The sequence below is a fragment of the Mustela nivalis genome, assembly GCF_964662115.1.
Source record: "Mustela nivalis genome assembly, chromosome: 6".
NCBI lineage: Eukaryota > Metazoa > Chordata > Mammalia > Carnivora > Mustelidae > Mustela > Mustela nivalis.
In genome coordinates, this window is record NC_139025.1 from 116,513,740 (window position 1) to 116,533,627 (window position 19,888).

General features: G+C 46.1%; 1 protein-coding gene across 1 annotated transcript in view; it reads left to right on the forward strand.

Annotated features, from left to right (window-relative positions):
• ARID3B (AT-rich interaction domain 3B) overlaps positions 1–19,888 on the forward strand; it is a 55,050-nt gene that overhangs the window by 22,073 nt on the left and 13,089 nt on the right. The window contains 2 exon segments of the mRNA XM_082735855.1: positions 12,517–12,588; positions 12,792–12,864. Of these exon segments, the coding sequence (XP_082591981.1) occupies positions 12,517–12,588; positions 12,792–12,864 (145 nt within the window).

Consider the following 19,888-nt stretch of genomic DNA (forward strand, 5'->3'; position numbering starts at 1 on the left):
CTCTTGCTATGTTGACTGTTCCCTTGGCTGTGCAAAAGCTTTTTATTTTGTTGTAGTCCCATTTGTCTTTTTACTGTGGTTGCATGTGTCCTATCCAAGAAATCATTGCCAAGACTAACGTCACAAAGCTTCCATCCTATATTTTCTAACAGGAACTTTATAGTTTCTTTAAGTCTTTTATGTATGGTATAAGCTAAGAGTCCATTTTCGTTCCATGCAGGTAAATATTTGGTTCTCTCAGCACCATTTGTTGCAGAGACTACCCTTTCCCTGTTGTGTATTCTTGGTACTCTTTCAAAGATCAGTTAACCATATGTGTGCTCGTTATTTCTGGACTCTGTTCTGTTCCCTTGCTCTATAATTTATCTGTCTTTATGCGAATACCATAGTGTTTTGGTCACTGTGGTTTTGTGATTTTTTTTTTTTTTTAGATTCTTATTTATTTATTTGACAGACAGAGATCACAAGTAAGCAGAGAGGCAGGCAGAGAGGGAAGGCAGGGGAAGCAGGCTTCCATCCCAGGACCCTAAGACCATGACCTGAGCCGAAGGCAGAGGCTTTAACCCACTGAGCCACCCAGGCACCCCAGTTTTGTGATGTGTTTTGAAACGAGGAAGGGTGAGGCCTCAGCTTTGTTCTTTCTTCTAAGATTGGTTCAGCTATTCAAGGTCCTTTGTGGTTCTATATGAATTCTGGAATTGTTCTTTCTATTTCTGTTTTTAAAATGCCACTGGGATTTTGGTGGGGGTTGATTGAACCTATAGATCTCTTTGGGTAGTATGGACATTCTAACAGTGCTAAGTCTTCCCATCCATAACCATGGAATGTCTTTCCATTTTTTTGGTATCTTCTTTAATTTCTTTAAGCAGTATTATAGTTTTCAGTATACAGGTCTTTCACCTCCTTGGTTAGGTTTATTCCTGAGTATTTTATTTGTTTGATGCTATTGAATATGGGATTGTGTTTCTTAATTTCCTTCTTGGAAATTCCTTGTTAGTGTATGGTGATACAACTGATTTTTTTTTTTTTAAGAGTTTATTTATTTATTTATTTATTTGAGAGAGAGCGAGAATGAGAGGGGAGAGGTCAGAGGAAGAAGCAGACTCCCCACTGAGCAGGGAGCCCAATGCAGGGCATGATCCCAGGACTCTGGGATCATGACATGAGCTGAATGCAGACATCTAATGACTGAGTCGCCCAGGTGCTCCACCTCTTAGTTCTAATGGTTTTTTGTGTGTGGGGGGGGGATCTTTAGAGTTTTTACATATGAGATTATGTCATCTGCGAATAGAGATAATTTTATTTCTTCCTCTAGTGTGGATGCTTTTTATTTCTTTTTCTTGCCTAGTTGTTCCAGCTCGGACTTCTGGTACTGTGTTGAATAGAAATGGCAAGAATAGGCATCCTTGCCTTGTTCCTGACCCTAGAGGAAAAGCCTTTAGTTTTTCACCATTGAGTATGGTGTTAGGTATGGGCTTTTCATTCATGGCCTTTAAAATGTTGAGGTAATTTGTAATTTACTCTGTTCCTAGTTTATTGAGTATCTTTGTCATGAAAGGACTTAAATTTTGTCAGATTTTTTCCTGCATCTATTGAGATAATCATATGATTTTTATCCTTCCATCTGTTAATGTGGTTTATCCCATTGATTGATTTTTGTGTGTTGAATCATCCTTATATCCCATGTCATGAATCCCATTTGGTCACAGTATATGCTTCTTTTAATGTGCTGTTGATTGTGGTTTGCCAGTGTTTTATGAAGGATTTTGCATCTGTATTCATCAGGTAGTTTTCTTGTAGTGTCATTTTCAGGCTTTGTTATCTGAGTAATGCTGAGCTCATAAAATGAATTTGGAAGTATTCCTTCCTCGTTAAGATTTTAGAAGAGTTTGGGAAGGATTGGATGTTAATTTTTTAAATATTTGATAGAATTTACTTGCGAAGCCATCTGGTTCCAGGCTTTTCTTTGTTGGAAGGTTTTGGATTCTGATTCAGTCTTCTTACTGGTTATAGGTCTGTTCAGATTTTCTATTTCTTCCTAATTCACTCTTGGTTGGGGGTCAGTTTCTAAGAATTTATACATTCCCTCTAAATTCTCAAGTTTTTGCATGTAATTGTTCAGAGAAGCTTCTTATATAACCATTGCAGTATCTTTCTTTCATCTCTGAATTTAAACAAATATGAGTCTTCTCTTTTTTTTCTTAGTTTAGCCCGAGGTTTGACAATTTTGTTACCTTTTCAAAAAACCAACTGTTAGGGGCACCTGGGTAGTTCAGAGGGTTAAAGCCTCTGCCTTCAGCCCAGTTCATGATCCCAGGGTCCTGGGATCGAGCCCCGCATCGGGCTCTCTGCTCAGCAGGGAGCCTGCTTCCTCCTCTCTCTCTCTCTCTCTTTCTCTCTCTCTGCCTGCCTCTCCGCCTACGTGTGATCTCTCTGTGTCAAATAAACAAAATCTTAAAAAAAAAAAACACCTGTTAGTTTTGTTGATGTTGTTTTTCTAGTGCCTGTCATATTTATTTCTGTTCTAATTTTGATTATTTCCTTCCTTCGTCTAACTTTGGGCTTAGTTTGTTCTTCCTTGTCTAGTTCTTTGATATATAGAGTTAGGTCGTTTGACATTTTCTTTTTTAATGTAGGTGTTTACTACTGTAAACGTCCTTCTAAGTCCTGCTTTTGCTATATTCCATGAGTTTGGTTTGTTGTCTTTTGTTGACGTTACCCATTTGTCTATTCTGTTACCTTATTTTATTGAGCTGTAAAAGCTCTTGCACATGGGCTTTTTGTCTTTTTTTTTTTTTAAGATTTTATTTATTTATTTGACAGACAGAGATCACAAGTAGGCAGAGAGGCAGGCAAAGAGAGAGGAGGAAGCAGGCTCCCCACTGAGCACAGAGCCCGATGTGGGGCTCGATGCCAGGACCCTGGGATCATGACCTGAGCTGAAGGCAGAGGCGTTAAGCCACTGAGCGCCCCAGGTGCTCCAAGGCTTTTTGTCTTTTATGTGGCAAGAATTTTTCACAGTTGCTGTTCTTTCATATTTTAATTCTTTCATCATGTAGGAGTTTAAATTTTGATGTAGCTAAATCAATTGATCTTTCCCTTCTTGGTTTCTCTCATATTTAAAAAGGTCCCCTCTCCCCAGGGCTATAAATATATATTATTATAATTTTATGATTACATTTTTATATGTAGATCTTCACTACATCTAGATTAATGGGAAGGATGTGAAGTAGGGACCCAATGGTTCACAAAAGCAGGGCTTTCTGTGATTGGCTGGGAGGTGTTCTGTCCCCACAGATAGTACCTTCACGTGTTGCCTGTTGGCCTTAATGTCACGTAGCTGGGCTGTTTCTAATTTTTTGCTATTATAAATCTCTTCTGTATTTCTAGTCATTTCCTTAGGGTAGATTCATAGGACAGAATTACAAGATCAGGAGGAGACGGGACAGTGACGCAGTTACAAGCAGAGTTGTGTTTACCTCTCAACACCTTTGTTCAGTTGCTTTGCAGCCTTCTGCCAGGTGTTCCCTCATGCCTTCCTTGTGCTTTAGTTTTTTGGTTTGAAAAATGGGTGTCTTTATAGTAGCCCTTCAGAACTGTGCTGAGGTTTAAATGTTTAATACACGTGAAATACTGAAACAGGGCGTGGCATATAATAAGTTCTCAATTATGATCTGTTGTTCCTGCTGCTGTTTTTATAAGGTTGGGCATTTTGAGGCAAGTGACTCTCTGGAAAGATATACCAATTTTACATTTCCATTATGGGAGTATGGGAGATCCCACTCCCCCAACCCTTGTTACCATTGAATCTTATCATTTTTCAAAGCTTGGTTAATTTGTAAAATTGAATATGCATGAGGGACTCTCTCACTCTCCCTCCCTCTCTCTCTCTCTCTTTTCTTTTTAATATATACTTTTCTATTACCCTTTTGAACCTTAAAATTAAACTGCTGTCTTTAGGAAATGGTTTCTGTTGCCTTCTGGGTCCCTTTAATAGAACCGTATTTTTAGAACTCGAAGCCCACCTTCTTTTAAGTATTTGCTTTCCCCCAATTCATCACTTGGTGATCCTCCTGAGTTTATGCTCGGAGCTTGTTCTTTGGGTACTGACATTCATTTGGGTTGTGAGTTGAGCCCCACGTTGTGTGTAGAGATGAGTTAAAAATTAAACCCTTTGTTTAAAAAAATGTATTTGTGGTGGCATGGTTGGTTAAGTGTCCTACTCTTGGTTTCAGCTCAGGTCGTGATCTTGGGGTCCTGGGATCAAGCCCTGTTGGGCTCAGCAGGGATCCTGCTTCAGATTCTCTCTCCCTTTCTCTCTCTCTCTCTCTCTCTCTGCTCCCCTCTCCCATGCACCCTTGCTCCTTCTCTCCCTCTCTCTGTCTCTCAGAAATAAATAATTCTTTTATAAAAATATAGCTTGAAAAAAAAAGTTTTGTGAATTTTCTTGAAACAAGTTTCTGTAGCACTGACTTCGGGCAAGTTTCCTAACCTCCTCAGACCTCAGTTTCCCCTTCTGTCAGATGAAGGTCAGATGAGGTGGTCTCCTCAGCTGTCCGCCGCTGGCCCTCAGAGTTCCGTGGGGTTAAATGGAGGGCCGTGGGAGTTCAGGGGCAGGTAGCTCACAGGGTGGAGTGAGCAGGGCTGCCTACTGGAATTCTGCTGGGAGCAGGAGCTGGGATTTTGCTCTGTGGCGGACTTAGACTTGGCTGGGCCAGTCGGTAGACAACACTTCACCAACACTGCACTTTAGTTTTTCTTCCTCCTTTTGTAGCAACTCTCCATTTCTGGGCAGTGTTCTTGGTTATGGCCGGGAGGGACTGTGTGTCTAGACAGGGAAGGTAGGACTGCTGTCCTCCCCCGACCCCCACACTTCCTCCTTTCTACTGCCTAATCAGAAAAGTGTCCCTTCGCTCTTTTTCCAAGCCACCGACTTTGAATTGATCTTTGCTGCTTGTAAGGGGGTAGGGGGGTGCTTTCTGGTTCCTGCTAAAGTTACCTGACAGCGGAAGGTGTGCATCTGATAATTATAACTCTGTGCTTCCAAGGCCGGAGCCATTTAGCTAAGAGCAGTAATCCTGATCTTATCAGGAGGGTTTTGTAGTCCAACAGTGTTGCTTATAACAATATCTGTTTTACTTCCTGGGGCTCCGGTCGCCTTTTAGGATTCTTCTATAATCCTGCCCATTAGCCCCTTGTGCATGTCTCATTACCTCCTGGAATTGGTTAAAAGTGGTGGGAGGGCAAAGATGTTTTTCTTTCCTTCCTACCAAGATCTGGGAATTGGACTTTGAACATTACGGCATCATCAGCCTGGCCAGCATCAGAGCAGTCACAGTATTGTAGAGGTGATGCCTAAAGTAGGGCCTGGGTCTAGCCAAAGAGAAGGTAGTTTATGGGTTGCTTATTTTAAAAAAGTAACAGTAGTAACAACAGCAATATTCAGCCCAAATACTTGGGTTACATTTTATATTTCAAAGCAATTAAATAGGTGCTCGCTTTGGCAGCACATATACTCAAAGCAATTAAATAGTATCTATGAGTTTGAGATCAGCCCCTTTGAAGTCTAGTTCCTTTGCTAATGACTACTTTGAGATTCAGGCCCCAGGAATTTGCCCAGATCCTTAACCTTGGGGTTCAGAATCTATTAGATTATAGAGTAGAGAGAACGGAAACAAATTACTGTTCTGTGTTTTCCGAGAATACTCAAGAATCTCTATAAGGGTTGTCAGTATGTGTGATGGTGTTTAGAGGTTTAAGAATACGGGGAGCCCAAGTGAGGAGTTGGAAGCTTAGCTTCTGTACTTTCAGTCTGAAGGAAAGGGTTAACATTTGCCTTGGGGAGGAGTGAGGAATGGGAACTAAAATTGCTTTGGACATCTGAGCTGTGCTTTAATAAGATATTCCAGGTGGTCAAGGAGTAATCCTAAAATAGCCTAGATACTTAATTGCTTTTAAAGTCAGGCGCTCCTGTCTCTGGGGAGGTACGGCTCTAAGGAATGTAGTGTTGGCTCCTAAGATCTTGGAGGCGTGGTCTGGTTGTGCCTTTTTTTTTTTCCCTTCCTTTCCCCAAATCCCAGTAAAAAGAAAGGCCCAACATAGCCTTCTTGGGTCAGGAAACACTGGTTGGATTTCTCCCTTTCTCCTCCTAGAAGCTTGGCTCTTGCCACTGCCAGGTACCATAACCTGGCTTCTTCCAGGGTTGTGGGATATTCTCTCTCCCTCCCTTTCTCAGACCAGAGACAGTAGTCTGTTTTCATTAGTGCTCAAAGGCCTCCTGCTTGGTTCCTTGCCCAGCGTCTCTCCCTTTCCATCAGAAGGTACCTTTCTCATTATGAGATTCACGTTCATCCTCTTTCTCTTTTCGGCCTCTTAGTACGATCCTGTCATTTCTCCCTGGTCCTGCTGCCCCCTCTCCCACCCTGGATTCTGCATGGCTTCGGCACAGCCAGCCAGTGCCGGTGCTGGCTTTCCCTCTCTGGTCTTCTGTGCAGTGTACAAAAGTAGTATGTCACATTGCAAGCCATTATTGAGAGCCATTCAAAGTAACTGTTGTTAAATGAAGAGTCATACTGCTCCCTTACTGGAAAGACTACATATTGTGAAGGTGTTATTTCACGAAATTGTTCTATCATTTCATTGCAATCCAGATTTTTTTCACTGGAGGCAAGGGAGAGGCAGGAGAGCAAGTGATGGGGCTTCACAGATGAGTCAAAGTTAATCTAGAAAAAATCAGCCATTTTCTTTTAATCATCTTTCTTTCCATTAAGATCCACAAGGTCAGAGGTTCGTAACTGGCTTGTTCTTTTTCCCCTCAGAAACCTTCACAGTATCTAGTATATCCTAGGTGATCAAATAAATATATGTGAATGAATATAAAGAAAAGTGAAAATCCCATTTTCAATGGGATTTAATCCATTTAATCTTAATACAAATGGTATCCACATACGTTTGTATATTTGGATTCTATTCTCTATTCTATTCTCTCTAAAGTAGGTCATTAAAATCATCTAAAACACTGGTTTAATTATTTATTTTTCTGTTCAGAAAACATCCACTGCCTCCCTCTGTTCACAGTTCAGAGTTTAAATTTTCTCATGGTATTCAAGGCATCTCACAGCCTGTTTCCACCTCAGCCACTCAGACTCGCATCCTCCCTGCCAAAACACGCCCTGTTTATCCCCCCATTCCATGCTCATTTACACTGTAAATCTCCCCTCAGCCCATTCTTCCAGGCGGGCTTTATCTCCACCTCTGAGCCGCCCTCCTTTCTTCCACCTCCTGGGCACTTTTTTCCGGCACTTTGGCTTGCTCTATTAAATGCTGTGTGTGTCTAGCTTGTTTTTCCAACCATGTGGTAAAACTCCCAGTGGGGAGAATCACTTTTTGGGGGGTGGGGGTATTCTCAGCAGCTTGCTCAAGGCTCTACCTGGTGTGGATTCTCAGGAAATCAGCGTTGAATGAATTTGTCACAGGGTCTTTGCTTCTCAGAACAGAAAGGGCCCCTAGAGGCCCTCTCCTCCAGCCCGGTCTCATGTTGGACTCCACAGCGTGATATCCCAGACAGATGGCCTTCTAGGGACAGGAACCTGCCCCCCCACCTCCTGAGAAGGCCCCCTTCATCCCTGAACTGTTCGGATCGTTAGAGAAGTCCTTCTTCTGTCCACTTGAAATTGTCCTCCTGGCGAATTCTGCCCCATGACTCTAGTTCTGTCTTCCGGGGCTTTACAGAGAGAAGGAAAACCAGAACAAAACAAAACAAAAAAAACACCCTTCTTCTACAAAGGTAGCTTTTTAAATTTTTAAAGGAGTGAATACATTTCCCCTCTGTCTTCTTGATCTTCCAGGGTTGAGGTATTGAGGAAGCACTATGTTAATTTTGAGAAGCTGTCAGGTTAGACTGATTTATTGTTTTCAAAGGCCTTTTATGAGCGAGTTGTAGTGCTAGGTGCCATATTCCACCAGTCCTCCCAGAGGCAAAACCTACTTTATCTCTCTTTCTCTTTCCCCTGATGCCCTGGCTCTGGGGGAAGCGGGGTGGGGGGTGGGGTGGCGGGGTGGGGGATCCTGCCCCAGATGTTCTGTTCTGGAAGTAGTGGTGAAAGGTTAACAATTTTTATTCCAGTACCCCCCCCAGCACCCTAGATAAGTCTCCGCTGATGATGTGTGAAGGCTGGTTTCCTGCTTGGCTGGCCTTCCCAGATGTCACCAATGAGATGAATCAGGGAATAAAAGAATCTTCCTATGAGAGGAACCCCGAGGGCCATGACTTGGCATTGCAGGCATTCTGTAGCCAGGAGGATTTTCTTCTCCTCCCTCTCTCCTTTCCTGATGTCCCTGCGAGAACACCTTGTGCTATTCTTTCTGCCCACCAGGCAGAGCAGTGTAACAGAGAGAGCCAGACCTGGGTTCGTTATATGCTGTGCTGTCACCTGGAAGCTCTGTGACCCCTGGCCAGTTAAGCAGTTTGCTCTTTGAGCCTCTGTTCTCCCACCTCTAAATCATAGTTCAGTGAGAAAAGGCCTGCTAAGCCCCTGGCCCAGCCCTTGCTGCACAGGAGATACACAGACATCAGCTTGCTGCTCCCCTCTCTCCTTCCCCCAGCCTTCTTTTGCTGCCATTTTTGAGGGATTTAAAGGCACGACACTGTGGCTTCCCTGGGGGAAAGAAGCTGAATGTATACATAGTAGCCAAAGCTAGTCTTGGGTTGGTATTTGGGAACAAACTGTCAGTTTCCTGTGAGCTCCTGGTGAGATCAAAGTGGTTAAGAGAGTTCTCAAGTAGGAGAGGCTGGGAAGGTTGTAAATGGCCATCAGTGAGCACTGGCTGCTGCTGGCCTCCCTGTCACAGAGCCTGTTCCCCTGGGCCGTAAACTGAAATGTTTTTCTTGGGGACCCCTCGATAGTGTTGAGCTGGCTCCCTTTGGACGTGTGTTCCCCACACTCACGTCTACCGCTCCCCAGTTGCCTCCCTACCATGGTCTGCGTTGGCCACACTTGGCATCCAAGAAATAAATCATCCCTCGGCTTCCAGCAGTCACACCCACAGCCTGGGGATAGGCTAAGAAACCAGCGCACAAACTCCAGGTGCCTAAGGGGGCTGTGTTCTGCAGTAGTTGGTCAGAGCGAAGAACCGAGAAGATAGCCGTGGAAGCCTGTAGTCCTCCCTGTGAAAAGGGGGAGAACTGAGGCATTGTAGGGTTGGAGGTCGCTGCCTTTCAGTATACCTGTCTGCACTTTCTATGTGCTGGGGCCTCGGGATACCCCGATGGGCATGGACAGGGGCACAAGTCACCAGCACACCAGGTGACAGCCCAGAGGAGAAAGGCGTGGATTCTGCCCGGTGGCAGAGGCGGGAGGCTTCCTGTGGGGGGGAGGCAACATTCCAGCAGGACTGTAAAGGGTGGGCAGGTCCAGGAATTACTCTCACTTCAGCTAGAAAATCCTGTGAAGCAGGGTTTAACTGCCCCAAGACAAAGAGAATAATGCACAGAGAATGGACATTTCCCCACCAACCCCAGCTGAGTATTTTAGATGAAGTAATGGCCCATCCTTTCCTTGGACAAAAGAGAACACCTCCACTCATGGGAAACTCTTGCCCTGTGTTTTCTTTAAATCATCACTAAAATTCCTATCTGTGGAATGGGTCGAACTGTAGGATTGCCCAAAGAGTTGGATGCCCTCTTTCCATCCTGTTCTGGCAAATCTCCCTGTCCTCTGCGGTCACTGAGCCAAGGGTGCTTTATGCTAAAATCCCATCACTACGCAGATTTTTAAGTGTTTCCTATTTAGCAGGCCATAGCTAGTGCCAAGTCCGACCCTCCCGCCGCTCAGGTTCTGATTCCATTTGATCAGAGCTGGAGAAGGCCAAGGGGTCCTGCTGGTCCCCAGACCCCCTCCCGACCCCCCAGGGCATTCTTCTCTGTTCCAGAGCTGAGCCCTCACACCTGGGTGTTTATTTTCACACATAGTCACATGGTGGTTGCACTGGTGTGCTTGTTTTGACGCTAATCTCCTGCTGTGGGAAGCGCTGTCTGGGTTCTGGGTTGTGGATTCCGTCCTCCCCACCCTTCCGTCCTCCCCACCTGGCTGAGTGTTAAAGCATTTCTGAGAAAGCTCTGAGTGCCTGGAAGTTACTTGTAATTAGCAAAAAACTGTGTTTTCATCTCTCTTGGTCACCTATAGAGAAAGAAACCTCCTGTGAACAGAATCCGCTTCAGATCCCCAGCTAGAGAGAGCTGGGAATTGAGCTGCCACAGTAAACAGCTGACATAACAGAAGCGGCAGTGATCCCCCATTAAATGTCTTTCAGCCGATAGGGGCTCCCGGGATAATTGACTTTCCAGCAGGAATTACTGGCTCAAACGAAATCAGTGGGCATTAGGGCAACCTCCTGCATCCTTTGAAAGGGGGACTGTAACTCCGTCTGGTTTTGCTGACCTGACAGGCATAATTCATCTTGATTATTCATTGTGCTACTTGCCACCAGATGACACCAGATTTCTGTTCACTGTAATTACAGTGTGGGGGTGAATCTTAGCCTTTTTCTTTATTCTTTTTTGTTGTTGTTGTTTAATAGTGTTTCTCCTGCTTGGTTATTGGCCTCCCTGAGCTGAAGAGCTGTAGGGAGATCTCTGGTGGCGTCTGCCTGGGGAGATGATGAGTGCACTTAGATAGCATTTACTGAGCACTTCCTCACACACATCTTTTACGAGATAAGTAGGGAAACAATTTGGTCTAGCCTGTTCCATTTCAGCTGACAGAGTGTCAGTTCTTCTTGGTTATACTTACCTCCCTGTGTACTAAATTGCTATCAGAAAGTAGGTCTGCATCTTAGAGCCCTCTTTGAGTAGGGGAAGCAAAGTATGGTCCCAAAATATGACTGAATAATAACCTCCGGCTTTCAGGCAAGCTTTGATTAGAGGGGGAGCTAGGAAGAAGGGAATTAGATGAGGCTTTTGTTTTATTGATGAGGTTTTACAACACGATCCCTGTGCAGTCCAAAGAATGTCCTCCCAAGAAACCTCTGCACCCCATCCCCAGAGGCCCCTCCCCAACTATTTGCGCATGCGCCTGTGGTCCTGGGGGTAGAAATGAAAGAGTGTCTATGAGGTCCTCCACTGGACCAGCATGGCAGAAATGAACAGCAGACTTCTATAGACAATTCATGTTTCCCACTAGCAGAGAGCCTTTTTGACTCTTCTGTACAGTAGATGTGTGTGTGTGTGTGTGTGTTTTTTTTTAAGATTTTATTTATTTATTTGACAGATAGAGATCACAAGTAGGCAGAGAGGCAGGCAGAGAGAGAGGAGGAAGCAGGCTCCCTGCTGAGCAGAGAGCCCGATGCTGGGCTCGGTCCCAGGACCCTGGGACCATGACCTGAGCCAAAGGCAGAGGCTTTAACCCACTGAGCCACCGGGGCACTCCTGATGTGTGTATTTTTAGAAGAGGTGCTTAATTGATACAAATAGCCAGTTACTGCCTTTTAGCAATGTTATAGTTCATCAAGCATTTACTGGGGCCTATTAAGTGCCAGGTGGTGTGCTCTTTGCTGGGGTTACAAGCATGAATGAGACACTTTTGTTCTTGAGCTTACAATGTGGTGAGGATGATGGATAATTCCAAAATATGTTAAGTTCTAAACTCAGAATATACAGAGATTGCTTCCAGAGTGCTTAGCACGCCTGGAGTGAGGGGAAGGCTTCCCCCAGAAGATGTTACCTAATCCGAGGAGTAAGAGTTACGCAGCTGAATAAAGGCAGGAAGCAGGTTCCAAGAACATAAACAAAGGCATATTTGCCATTTGCTCCTATTTGGCTGAGTGGTGTTGGTTTAACCTAATCAATTAAATTAGCATTAGGTTTTCATTATTTCTCTAATGGCAATGCATTTCACCCCAGTGACACAGTCTCTGTACCTTGGAAAGAATGTCAGTCTCCGAGGACCATCCTCTCTCTAGACTTACGGCTTCTAGTGGGGAGGCTTGGCCAAGAGACCAGAACTTCAGGACCTGTGTCCTGCTCCCGGGACACTTTGCCCTCCATTTAGAGTGTCATAACGGAAGCTGGGCTAGGTGTCATTATAACATACCGTTTAGTATCTAAGCACACCATAAAAGTCATACAAATGCATATACTGTATAGAACCTAAAGAAGTACAGCTCAGAGTGATGGTTTCTGGAAGATCAGCTAGGGATGAGTAGGTTCTCCAAAAGTCAAAAGTTGGGCCTTGGTGTCCTTGTCTTCTAGGATTATCAAGGAAAAGTAATACCTACCCTCCTCCAACAAATGGATGTGATTTTTTCCACCTGACTCCCTCTTATTTTGGAATGTAATTGAAAGCAAAAGAAGAAGCTGTCCCATAGGAGTGGCAGAGGCAGTCAGCCGAGCAGTCTTCTATGGTCTAAGCCCAGGATAGCACAGTTGCTGAAGGTCTTCGTCTTTGCCCTGAATGATTGCCCCTCCCTCTGCCACTCTGTCCTGTTCCCTTCTGAACTCTGTGCTTTGTTCCCCTTCAGAATGGTGGTTTGGCCTGGAGTGATGATGCTGATGGAGGCCGGGGAAGAGAGATCTCTCGAGATTTTGCCAAGGTCTGTAATGTTTCCTTTGTGATAACAAAAGGGGCAGTTCTGCAGTGGGTTGTTGTATCTGATCCCCAAGGAGTAAGGACAGGAGTGGCCTGTGAGTCATATCTGTTGTCATACAGAGAAGATTGTGTATCTCTGGTGTGAGACTTCCTGCATTAGTTGGAATTTTTCACTGTGTTTTTTTTCCGGGGGGACTGGGATTGCAGCTGTATGAACTGGACAGTGATCCGGAAAGGAAAGAGTTCCTGGATGACCTCTTCGTCTTTATGCAGAAGAGGGGTGAGTGTGCAGTCTACTCAGTTTTTCAACTCCGTGAGTATTAATTGAGTGCCTACTGTGCACAAGTTACTGTTAGCCATCCTCCATGCAGAGTGCCAGCGTCTTACTTAGCCCAGGAGAACAAGAAGCATTTCCTGATTATCGATTCTGGCCTTAGCAGAGGAATTGGCAGACAATGAGATTGAAATGGGCAGAGAGGGCCCTGGCAGAAAATGAATCCATCCAAATTTTGTCCTGCCTTATTTGTGATGCTCTCTTCTGATTAACTGGTCTCTAGGAGGTAATTTCAAATTCAAAGGTACTTTTTCCTTAGCCTTCTAGCAACCTTAGACATCACTTTAAACTAGTATGTGGGGTTTCATGTTGGTGTACCTAGTCTCACAGAGACTGAGAAAGCCCAAGAAAAGGCTAGAATGATTGCCCTGAATGATTGTCCCATAGAATTTGGTGAGAGGGTCTGAGATGATCCATGAAAAGGGAAGGCTAACTCTCTTTTTCTTACCCATTGGCTCTTTGGTTTTTGCACCCACTGGCTCGGTTGGGGCGTTCTTGCAGTTTGTAGGTTATGTGGGCATCTGCTTTATAATGCACCTTCCCACTTCTCTGTCCATCTCTCTTTCTCACTTCCACCCCCCCGTTCCCCAGCCATCTCCACGTTGGACCCTGACATGACTGAGTCTTAAGCCCCAGTGACTCAACTTCCTGGCTTTATATCCTGTCATAGCGCTGGGTTCACTGGCCAGGTCAGCCCTCAGGAAGCATGGTCAGAAACCCAGCCTCTCTAGGAGAAGGTCCACAGCAACCTGCATAGCTCCACCCTCATTACCCTTAGGACACAAGAGAGAGCTGTTCCCACCAGCCTCTTGCCTGGGACCCTGCTTTCCTTGGCTTCTGTGTCAGCTCCTTTATTGGGATCTGGGACTGAAATCCTCCTCTTCCTCTTAGGCTGAGCTTAAAGGCAGCCCCCAGCAGGTATTACTCTGTGTGAACTCCTTTCTCTCCCGCTCCTTCCTCTTCCTTTACATTCTAAATACTCACTGCTGTCCTAGCAGTGTGCCCATGACAACTGGTTTGTAACAAGGATGACTGAAAGTTTTGTGTCTCTTTGTCCTCCCATCGCCAGGCCTCTCAGAGCAGTCTAAGCAGCCTAATTAGTTTACTCCCCCAACTACTATCTGGAGCTGCATGTGTTGGTAAAAAACAAGAATATAATCCTGAAAGATAATGTGACCGGCAGCAGTGAAACTCCCTGGTTGCCCTGAGAGCGAAAAATCCACTTAATACTTTGGTCTCCCTTCCAATTACCTTTTAATTATTTACAAGCTCCACAAGCCCAGCTGGTGCAAACCCAGGAGCTGATCACGTCTCGGAGGGGCTGCCATAGCAATATAGATTTTAATCAGCAGTGTGGCTCCACTGCTTTATTCTCTACTTTATTGTTCATCTCCCTTCCCAGAAGGATTTTTTTTGAAAGGAAAATGGAAGTTAGATCAGCCTAGCCAAGAGTGAATCTCGGAAATGATTTATTTACTACTCTGTGTCCTCACTAGACTAGGTGCTCCTTGAGGACAGCCAGTCGGTTAGTTCTTTGCACCCGCAGTGCTAGCACAGCACCAGACTGGGAGGTGCTCAAGAGGTGTTGGCCGTCTGAGCAGTCCTGTAGGCTTTCCTTACTCAGAAGGCCTGGAGCTGGCCCTCTTTAGATAGCCACCCTATAACTGGAAGTCAGCACCAAAAAGCAGCGTGTGCAGACAAGCTGGCCACTCTGCGGTGGCCAGGTACTGCCAGACTGCTGTTGAGTGTATTTCTGAGTGACCCCAAAGTGGGAGTAAGGGACTCCCTTTGATCGCCGCGACAGATCTTGTTCTGTCCTCAGCACATAAGCTAGGTATTTCACTGTTTGCTGGCATCACCCATAGGAACAGAGGAGTCCATTTTGCTATTTGTTAGTTATCTGAATACGAGTTTTCTCAGCCTCAGCATATTTACTTTGGGGACTGGACAGTCCTTTGTTGTAGGGACACCTCCCAGTCGTGATAACCCAGAATATCTCTAGATAGAGTAAACCTCCCCTGGAGGACAAAGTCACACCCATCCCCCACCCCCCATTAAGAACCACTACTATGGAAGGATGGGAAAGAGGATGAAGGTCTAAAATTTACTTTGGAGAGAAATTCTTTCTGGAAATCATCTTCCCTCCACCCCAGTAGCAGGACCCGAGGGCAGCGGGGGCCTGTGCCGAGCAGTATCACCAGCGCTCCTCCCATGGCTGAGTGCCAGAGGAGTGGGTGCGGGGACCCTGTCCTGGGCTGCAGCACAGGGGAGGCCTCTGAGAGGAAATGCACTTCCAGTAGGAGGTACCAGGAGTGGGGGACCCACCCAGGCGGCGGCAGAAGCATGGTTGCCCATGGCCCAGGCCCAGCTGGCAGAACCGTTGTCTGTGGCCTGGCTGAGTCAGCTGGCACCCCACTGTGGAGAGCCGTGTTTGGCCAAGAAGTTAGCACTAGTCTGTGCCCATAGAATACGGCGATTGTTGCCAATGCTGGGCCTTCTGGAAGCATGCTGTGGCAAACAGTGTGTGTGCGCACGCACACATGCAGTAGAGAGGGGAGAGGGAGGCACCGAGGCAGGGCTGGAGGGGGGTTCCTTTAAACCGGAGGGGATCTCTTCCCTGGAAACCCGCATCTAATGGTCTAGCCTAGAGGGGGCGCTCAAGAGGGCTGTGAGCAGATCAAAGTTGTACTCCTGGGAAGTTTGCTGTCTTTGGTCTTCACACAGTGGTGAGCTCAAGGGCCCCTGGACATGGGTGATTGATTCTTCACCCCTGAATCAGAGTGTCTGCGGCACTCAGGAGCCAGATGTCATTAGTTGGGTCCGAGGAAAAGCCTCAGAGATGCCGGTAGCAGGCCAGCAACAACTCCTCCACAGCCAATGGGAAGGAGAAACGTAGATTTCACAGGAGCCACTGAAAACAGCCCGAGTTTCCAAGGCCTGGTGACTCCTGCCTGGGCCAGGAGTGGGGTTGGGCAGCTTTGACACTGCAGGCTGCACCGTAGAGGAAGACAACAGGGCTCGGAGGCAGTGGTCGGAAGGCTGCCCCAGCGGCCACAGCTGCAGGTGATAAAATGGCTGTCCAGTGGGAGAGGGCCAGGCCGTAACTGCTGCTTTGTGCAGGGTCTCCTTCGCTTGTTAATGTGTTTGAGTGAATTGACTGCAACAGATGGGCCTTTCGGCTCCAGGCACCTTGGTTTCTGGGCCAGACAAGGGTGACTCCACCCTGATGACTGCCGCCCCACTAGCAGAGCAAGCTGCCCTAGAAGGAGCCTGAGAAGAGGCCCAGGCACACCCCTTGGGGAGGCAGATAGCCAGGGAGAGTGCTGTGGACTGGGTACAAAGCTGGGTTCACATCCCCCCACCCAAATCTCCATGATCTGGAGCAAATCCTGCTTCTGGGGACCACAGTTTCCTTATATGTAAAATGAGAGGGCTCAATTAGAATTAATCTGGAAATTTCTTCCAAGTTCTGTATTACATCCATGACTGTGTCTTTTGAGCTTCCAACAGATAACGAGCCACCCTCAGTGACCAAAAAGAGAAGAGAAGCCCCTCTAGCAATTCTATCCAAACAGTTATGTATAAACCATACCAAGGACCCCCAAGACCAAGTGCTTCTCCCCTTTCCTTGTCTAAGCCACACTGAACTCAACTGGTTGGTTTTGCTTCTCCTCCTCCCCACCCCCTGTTGCTCTGGAAAGATTGGTGAGATTTCAGAGTTCTGATGCCCCTTCTGGCTTCCCTTTAGCTGTGTGTGCACACGCACACATGTGTGTATGGAAAATACACACACGTTTCTTTGCCAAAAATAAAGCCAAACTATTGTAAATAAAATTCTCTGGCTAATTAAATTGACTGTGGATGGTTTCTGAGATATCATTCTGTGATAAATTCTCCAGGGGGCAATCTAGGTAGGCCAGAGGGGGACTAATTTGGAAGTCTGATAAGCAGAGGCTTATAAACAATTCCATTCTTCATCAGTGAGGAAGAAAAGCTTGTTTTCTTGTTCCCTAGGCCATGAACCAGAAAGAAATTGATTTCGCTGTTATTTTTAATATCCTGTGTACTTTAGAGATCCCTGTCAACCCATTTTCCAATCCCCTCCCCACAGCTCCAGCTCTAAAGGGGTAGAGAGAGCAAAGTTCACCAGCTTAAGGGACTAGACTAAGGCCACAGAGCCAATTTAGCATTTGTCCCCTAACTCCTGGGCAAGTGCTCTTTCCCTCTTCTGCCCTTGAGAAACTGGTCCCATAGTGCCAGCAGCTCCGTCACTTCCTGTTTGGACAGTGGGCAGCCTTGTCTCTCCTTGAGCCTTCTGAGCCCTGCGGAGAATGCTGGTCTGCCTCCACAGTGGGGTGTCCAGTAGGGTCTGCCAGCATCTGGCCGATTAACACAGATGTAGAACTCTTCATGGAAGAGGAGTCTTCATCTCAGGGTGAGGCCTAGCTCTCAGGGAAGGGCAGATGTGACTGTTCACAGTGGCGCGGAGGCTGCCATCTGTCAGGCAGGATGGGGTTGGGGCAGGGGCATAAGCGGCGGAAGCTCTGACACGTCGTGCGTGCACCCAGAGCACCTTCTCCCTGCCCCAGCTGGACACACCAGTGAATGAACTGCCTAGTGACACAGAGGACAAGTCTTGTCAAGACCTCACCCAGAGAGCTGCCCTCCTTCCCCCACTAGTTCTTTTCAAGGCTGCAAACTGACCTTGGTTTTCCCAAATGGATTGTTGGATCTGTTCTTGATGTGTATATACAAAGAATTTACTGTGGGAAAAGGGTTTGGTCTGCCCCAAAGTGCAATTTGAGTGTTTTTCCTTCTGTTGTGTGCTTATCTATCCATCTCAGGCAAGGAAACGTCCATGACATATATTGCTTTGCCTTTTGGTGGAGGCAGTTTCTCATATATTCTTTGTATCTTGAAGTAAATGGTCTGTGCCATGGACATTCTTCCTGATAGACTAAAATATGTTGGCTTTGTTAGATGAAATAGGCTTTGGGGCTTCATTTTCGAACTTTATCCCCAAATGAAAGTCTAAAATGCAAATCTTTGTCTCACAATTAGCCTTTGTCTGAGGCTAGGTCTTTTTCTCTCCCCAGGTGTTCCAACTACTATTACTTTTTTTATTATACTTTTTTCTTTTTTTCCACTTGTAATAGTCATTTAATACTCTATATCTGTTCAGTTATCCATGATAACAGGAAGGGATCCTAGTTTTTGGAAGACATGATTAATTTGAAGAGCCCAATTTTGTCATTAAATTCAGCCCCTTTGGCGTCAAATCTTTTTTTTTTTTTTTTTTTCTAATTTTTAAGATTTTATTTATTTGAGAGAGAAAGAGAGCATGAGCTGGGGAGAAGGGCAGAGGGAGAGGAAGGGGAGAAGCAGATCCCTCACTGTGCCGGGATCCCAGGATGGGGCTCAATCCCAGGAACCCGAGATCATGACCTGAGCCACCCAGGTGCCCTCCTCCCCCACCCCCCACCCCCCCCGCACTCTTTTATTGATACTTTGATACTTTCAGCGCTTGGTAAAACAGAGTTGATAGTTTTGCCATCTTTGTTCCAGGTGAACTAATATTTAGTACCTCAGGGTTGGTGCCAAAAAGTCTAAAGGAAGGCTTTGGTTACACTTACACTTGTGGTGAAGCTAGTGCTGTGGTTTGACAATGGAGGACAGCCATGTACTCCCTAGGCCTGCTGGGTTGTTGTAGCTTTCCTAGCACACTATCCTAGGCCCTTGAGTTGTGCCTTTCCCCATCAACTTTTTGCCACCGCTCCTGGAGACACTAGCCAGGTCTATTGATCAGCAGCAGTCAAAGCAGAAAAAAACCCAGTGGTTCACCTCCTCCTAACTCCTTGGCCAACTTCTCTGTACAGGGTTGGTTTTTGTTTGTTTTAAGACTTAAGATCTTAAGATTTAAGATTTTATTTAATTGACAGAGATCACAAGTAGGTGGTGGTGGGGCAGGCTCCCACTGAGCAGATAGCCCAATGCAGGGCTCGATCCCAAGACCCTGGAATCATGACCTGAGCCGAACGAAGGCAGAGGCTTTAACCCAGTGAGCCACCCAGGCGTCCCTGAACAGAGTTTTTAAGCAAGGAGACAACACAGCCCTAATCTTCATTTGATTACTAGCCATAGGAGAACACAGTGTTTAACATTGACCTTCACCTAAAGCAATTAGTCTGAGCTAGAGTATCATGAAGAGTGAGGAGTTTAAAGGGAACCTCTCAGGTTGTGGTACAGCCAGTGCTCCCACGCATGGCTGCTAGGAGTATAAATGGGCACGAGCACTTTGGAAATGTACTTGGAAGGATTTACTACAGCTAAACACAGGCCGACCCTGATACCCAGAGACTCCACTGCTGGGCGTATACGCAACAGAAGTGAATGCTGCGTTCACTGAAAAACGTCTCAGGAGTCTTCAGAGCAGTACTGTTTGTTAGAGCCCAAACTGGAAAGAACCCCAGTGTCCCTCAGCGGTGGATGGACAAACGGTGGCACAGTCCTGTAGGGAATTGTGCACGCAATAAAGAGGAATGAACTGCTGCTCTCACAGACCTAATGTTGAACAAAAGAAGCCAGACACAAGAGAGGAGATCCGCCATGGTTACAGGTACACAAAGTTGAAAAAAATCACCTGTGGTGATACAGGTCAGGAAAAGGGCTGTCGCCTAGGAGGGAAGAGGTGGGAGATGCATTTTGATTGGGAGGGGGCATGAGAATTTCCTGCAGCACTGGAGACCTGGTGTATTTTGATCTGAGAAGTGGTTATGGTTATAGGGGTGTCCGCAGAAGCCAGCAAGCTGTGACCTTCAGCTTCGTGCTCTGTAGCAGGTATCTGTCAGACCTGCTCCGTGGGAAATCAGAGGCAGAAGGCTTCAAGACACCTGTCAGTGCAAACTGGGGTATTGGGCCTCTTGCCTCTGCTCTGCTCGTGGAACAGTCGACTACACTCCACTGCACTGCA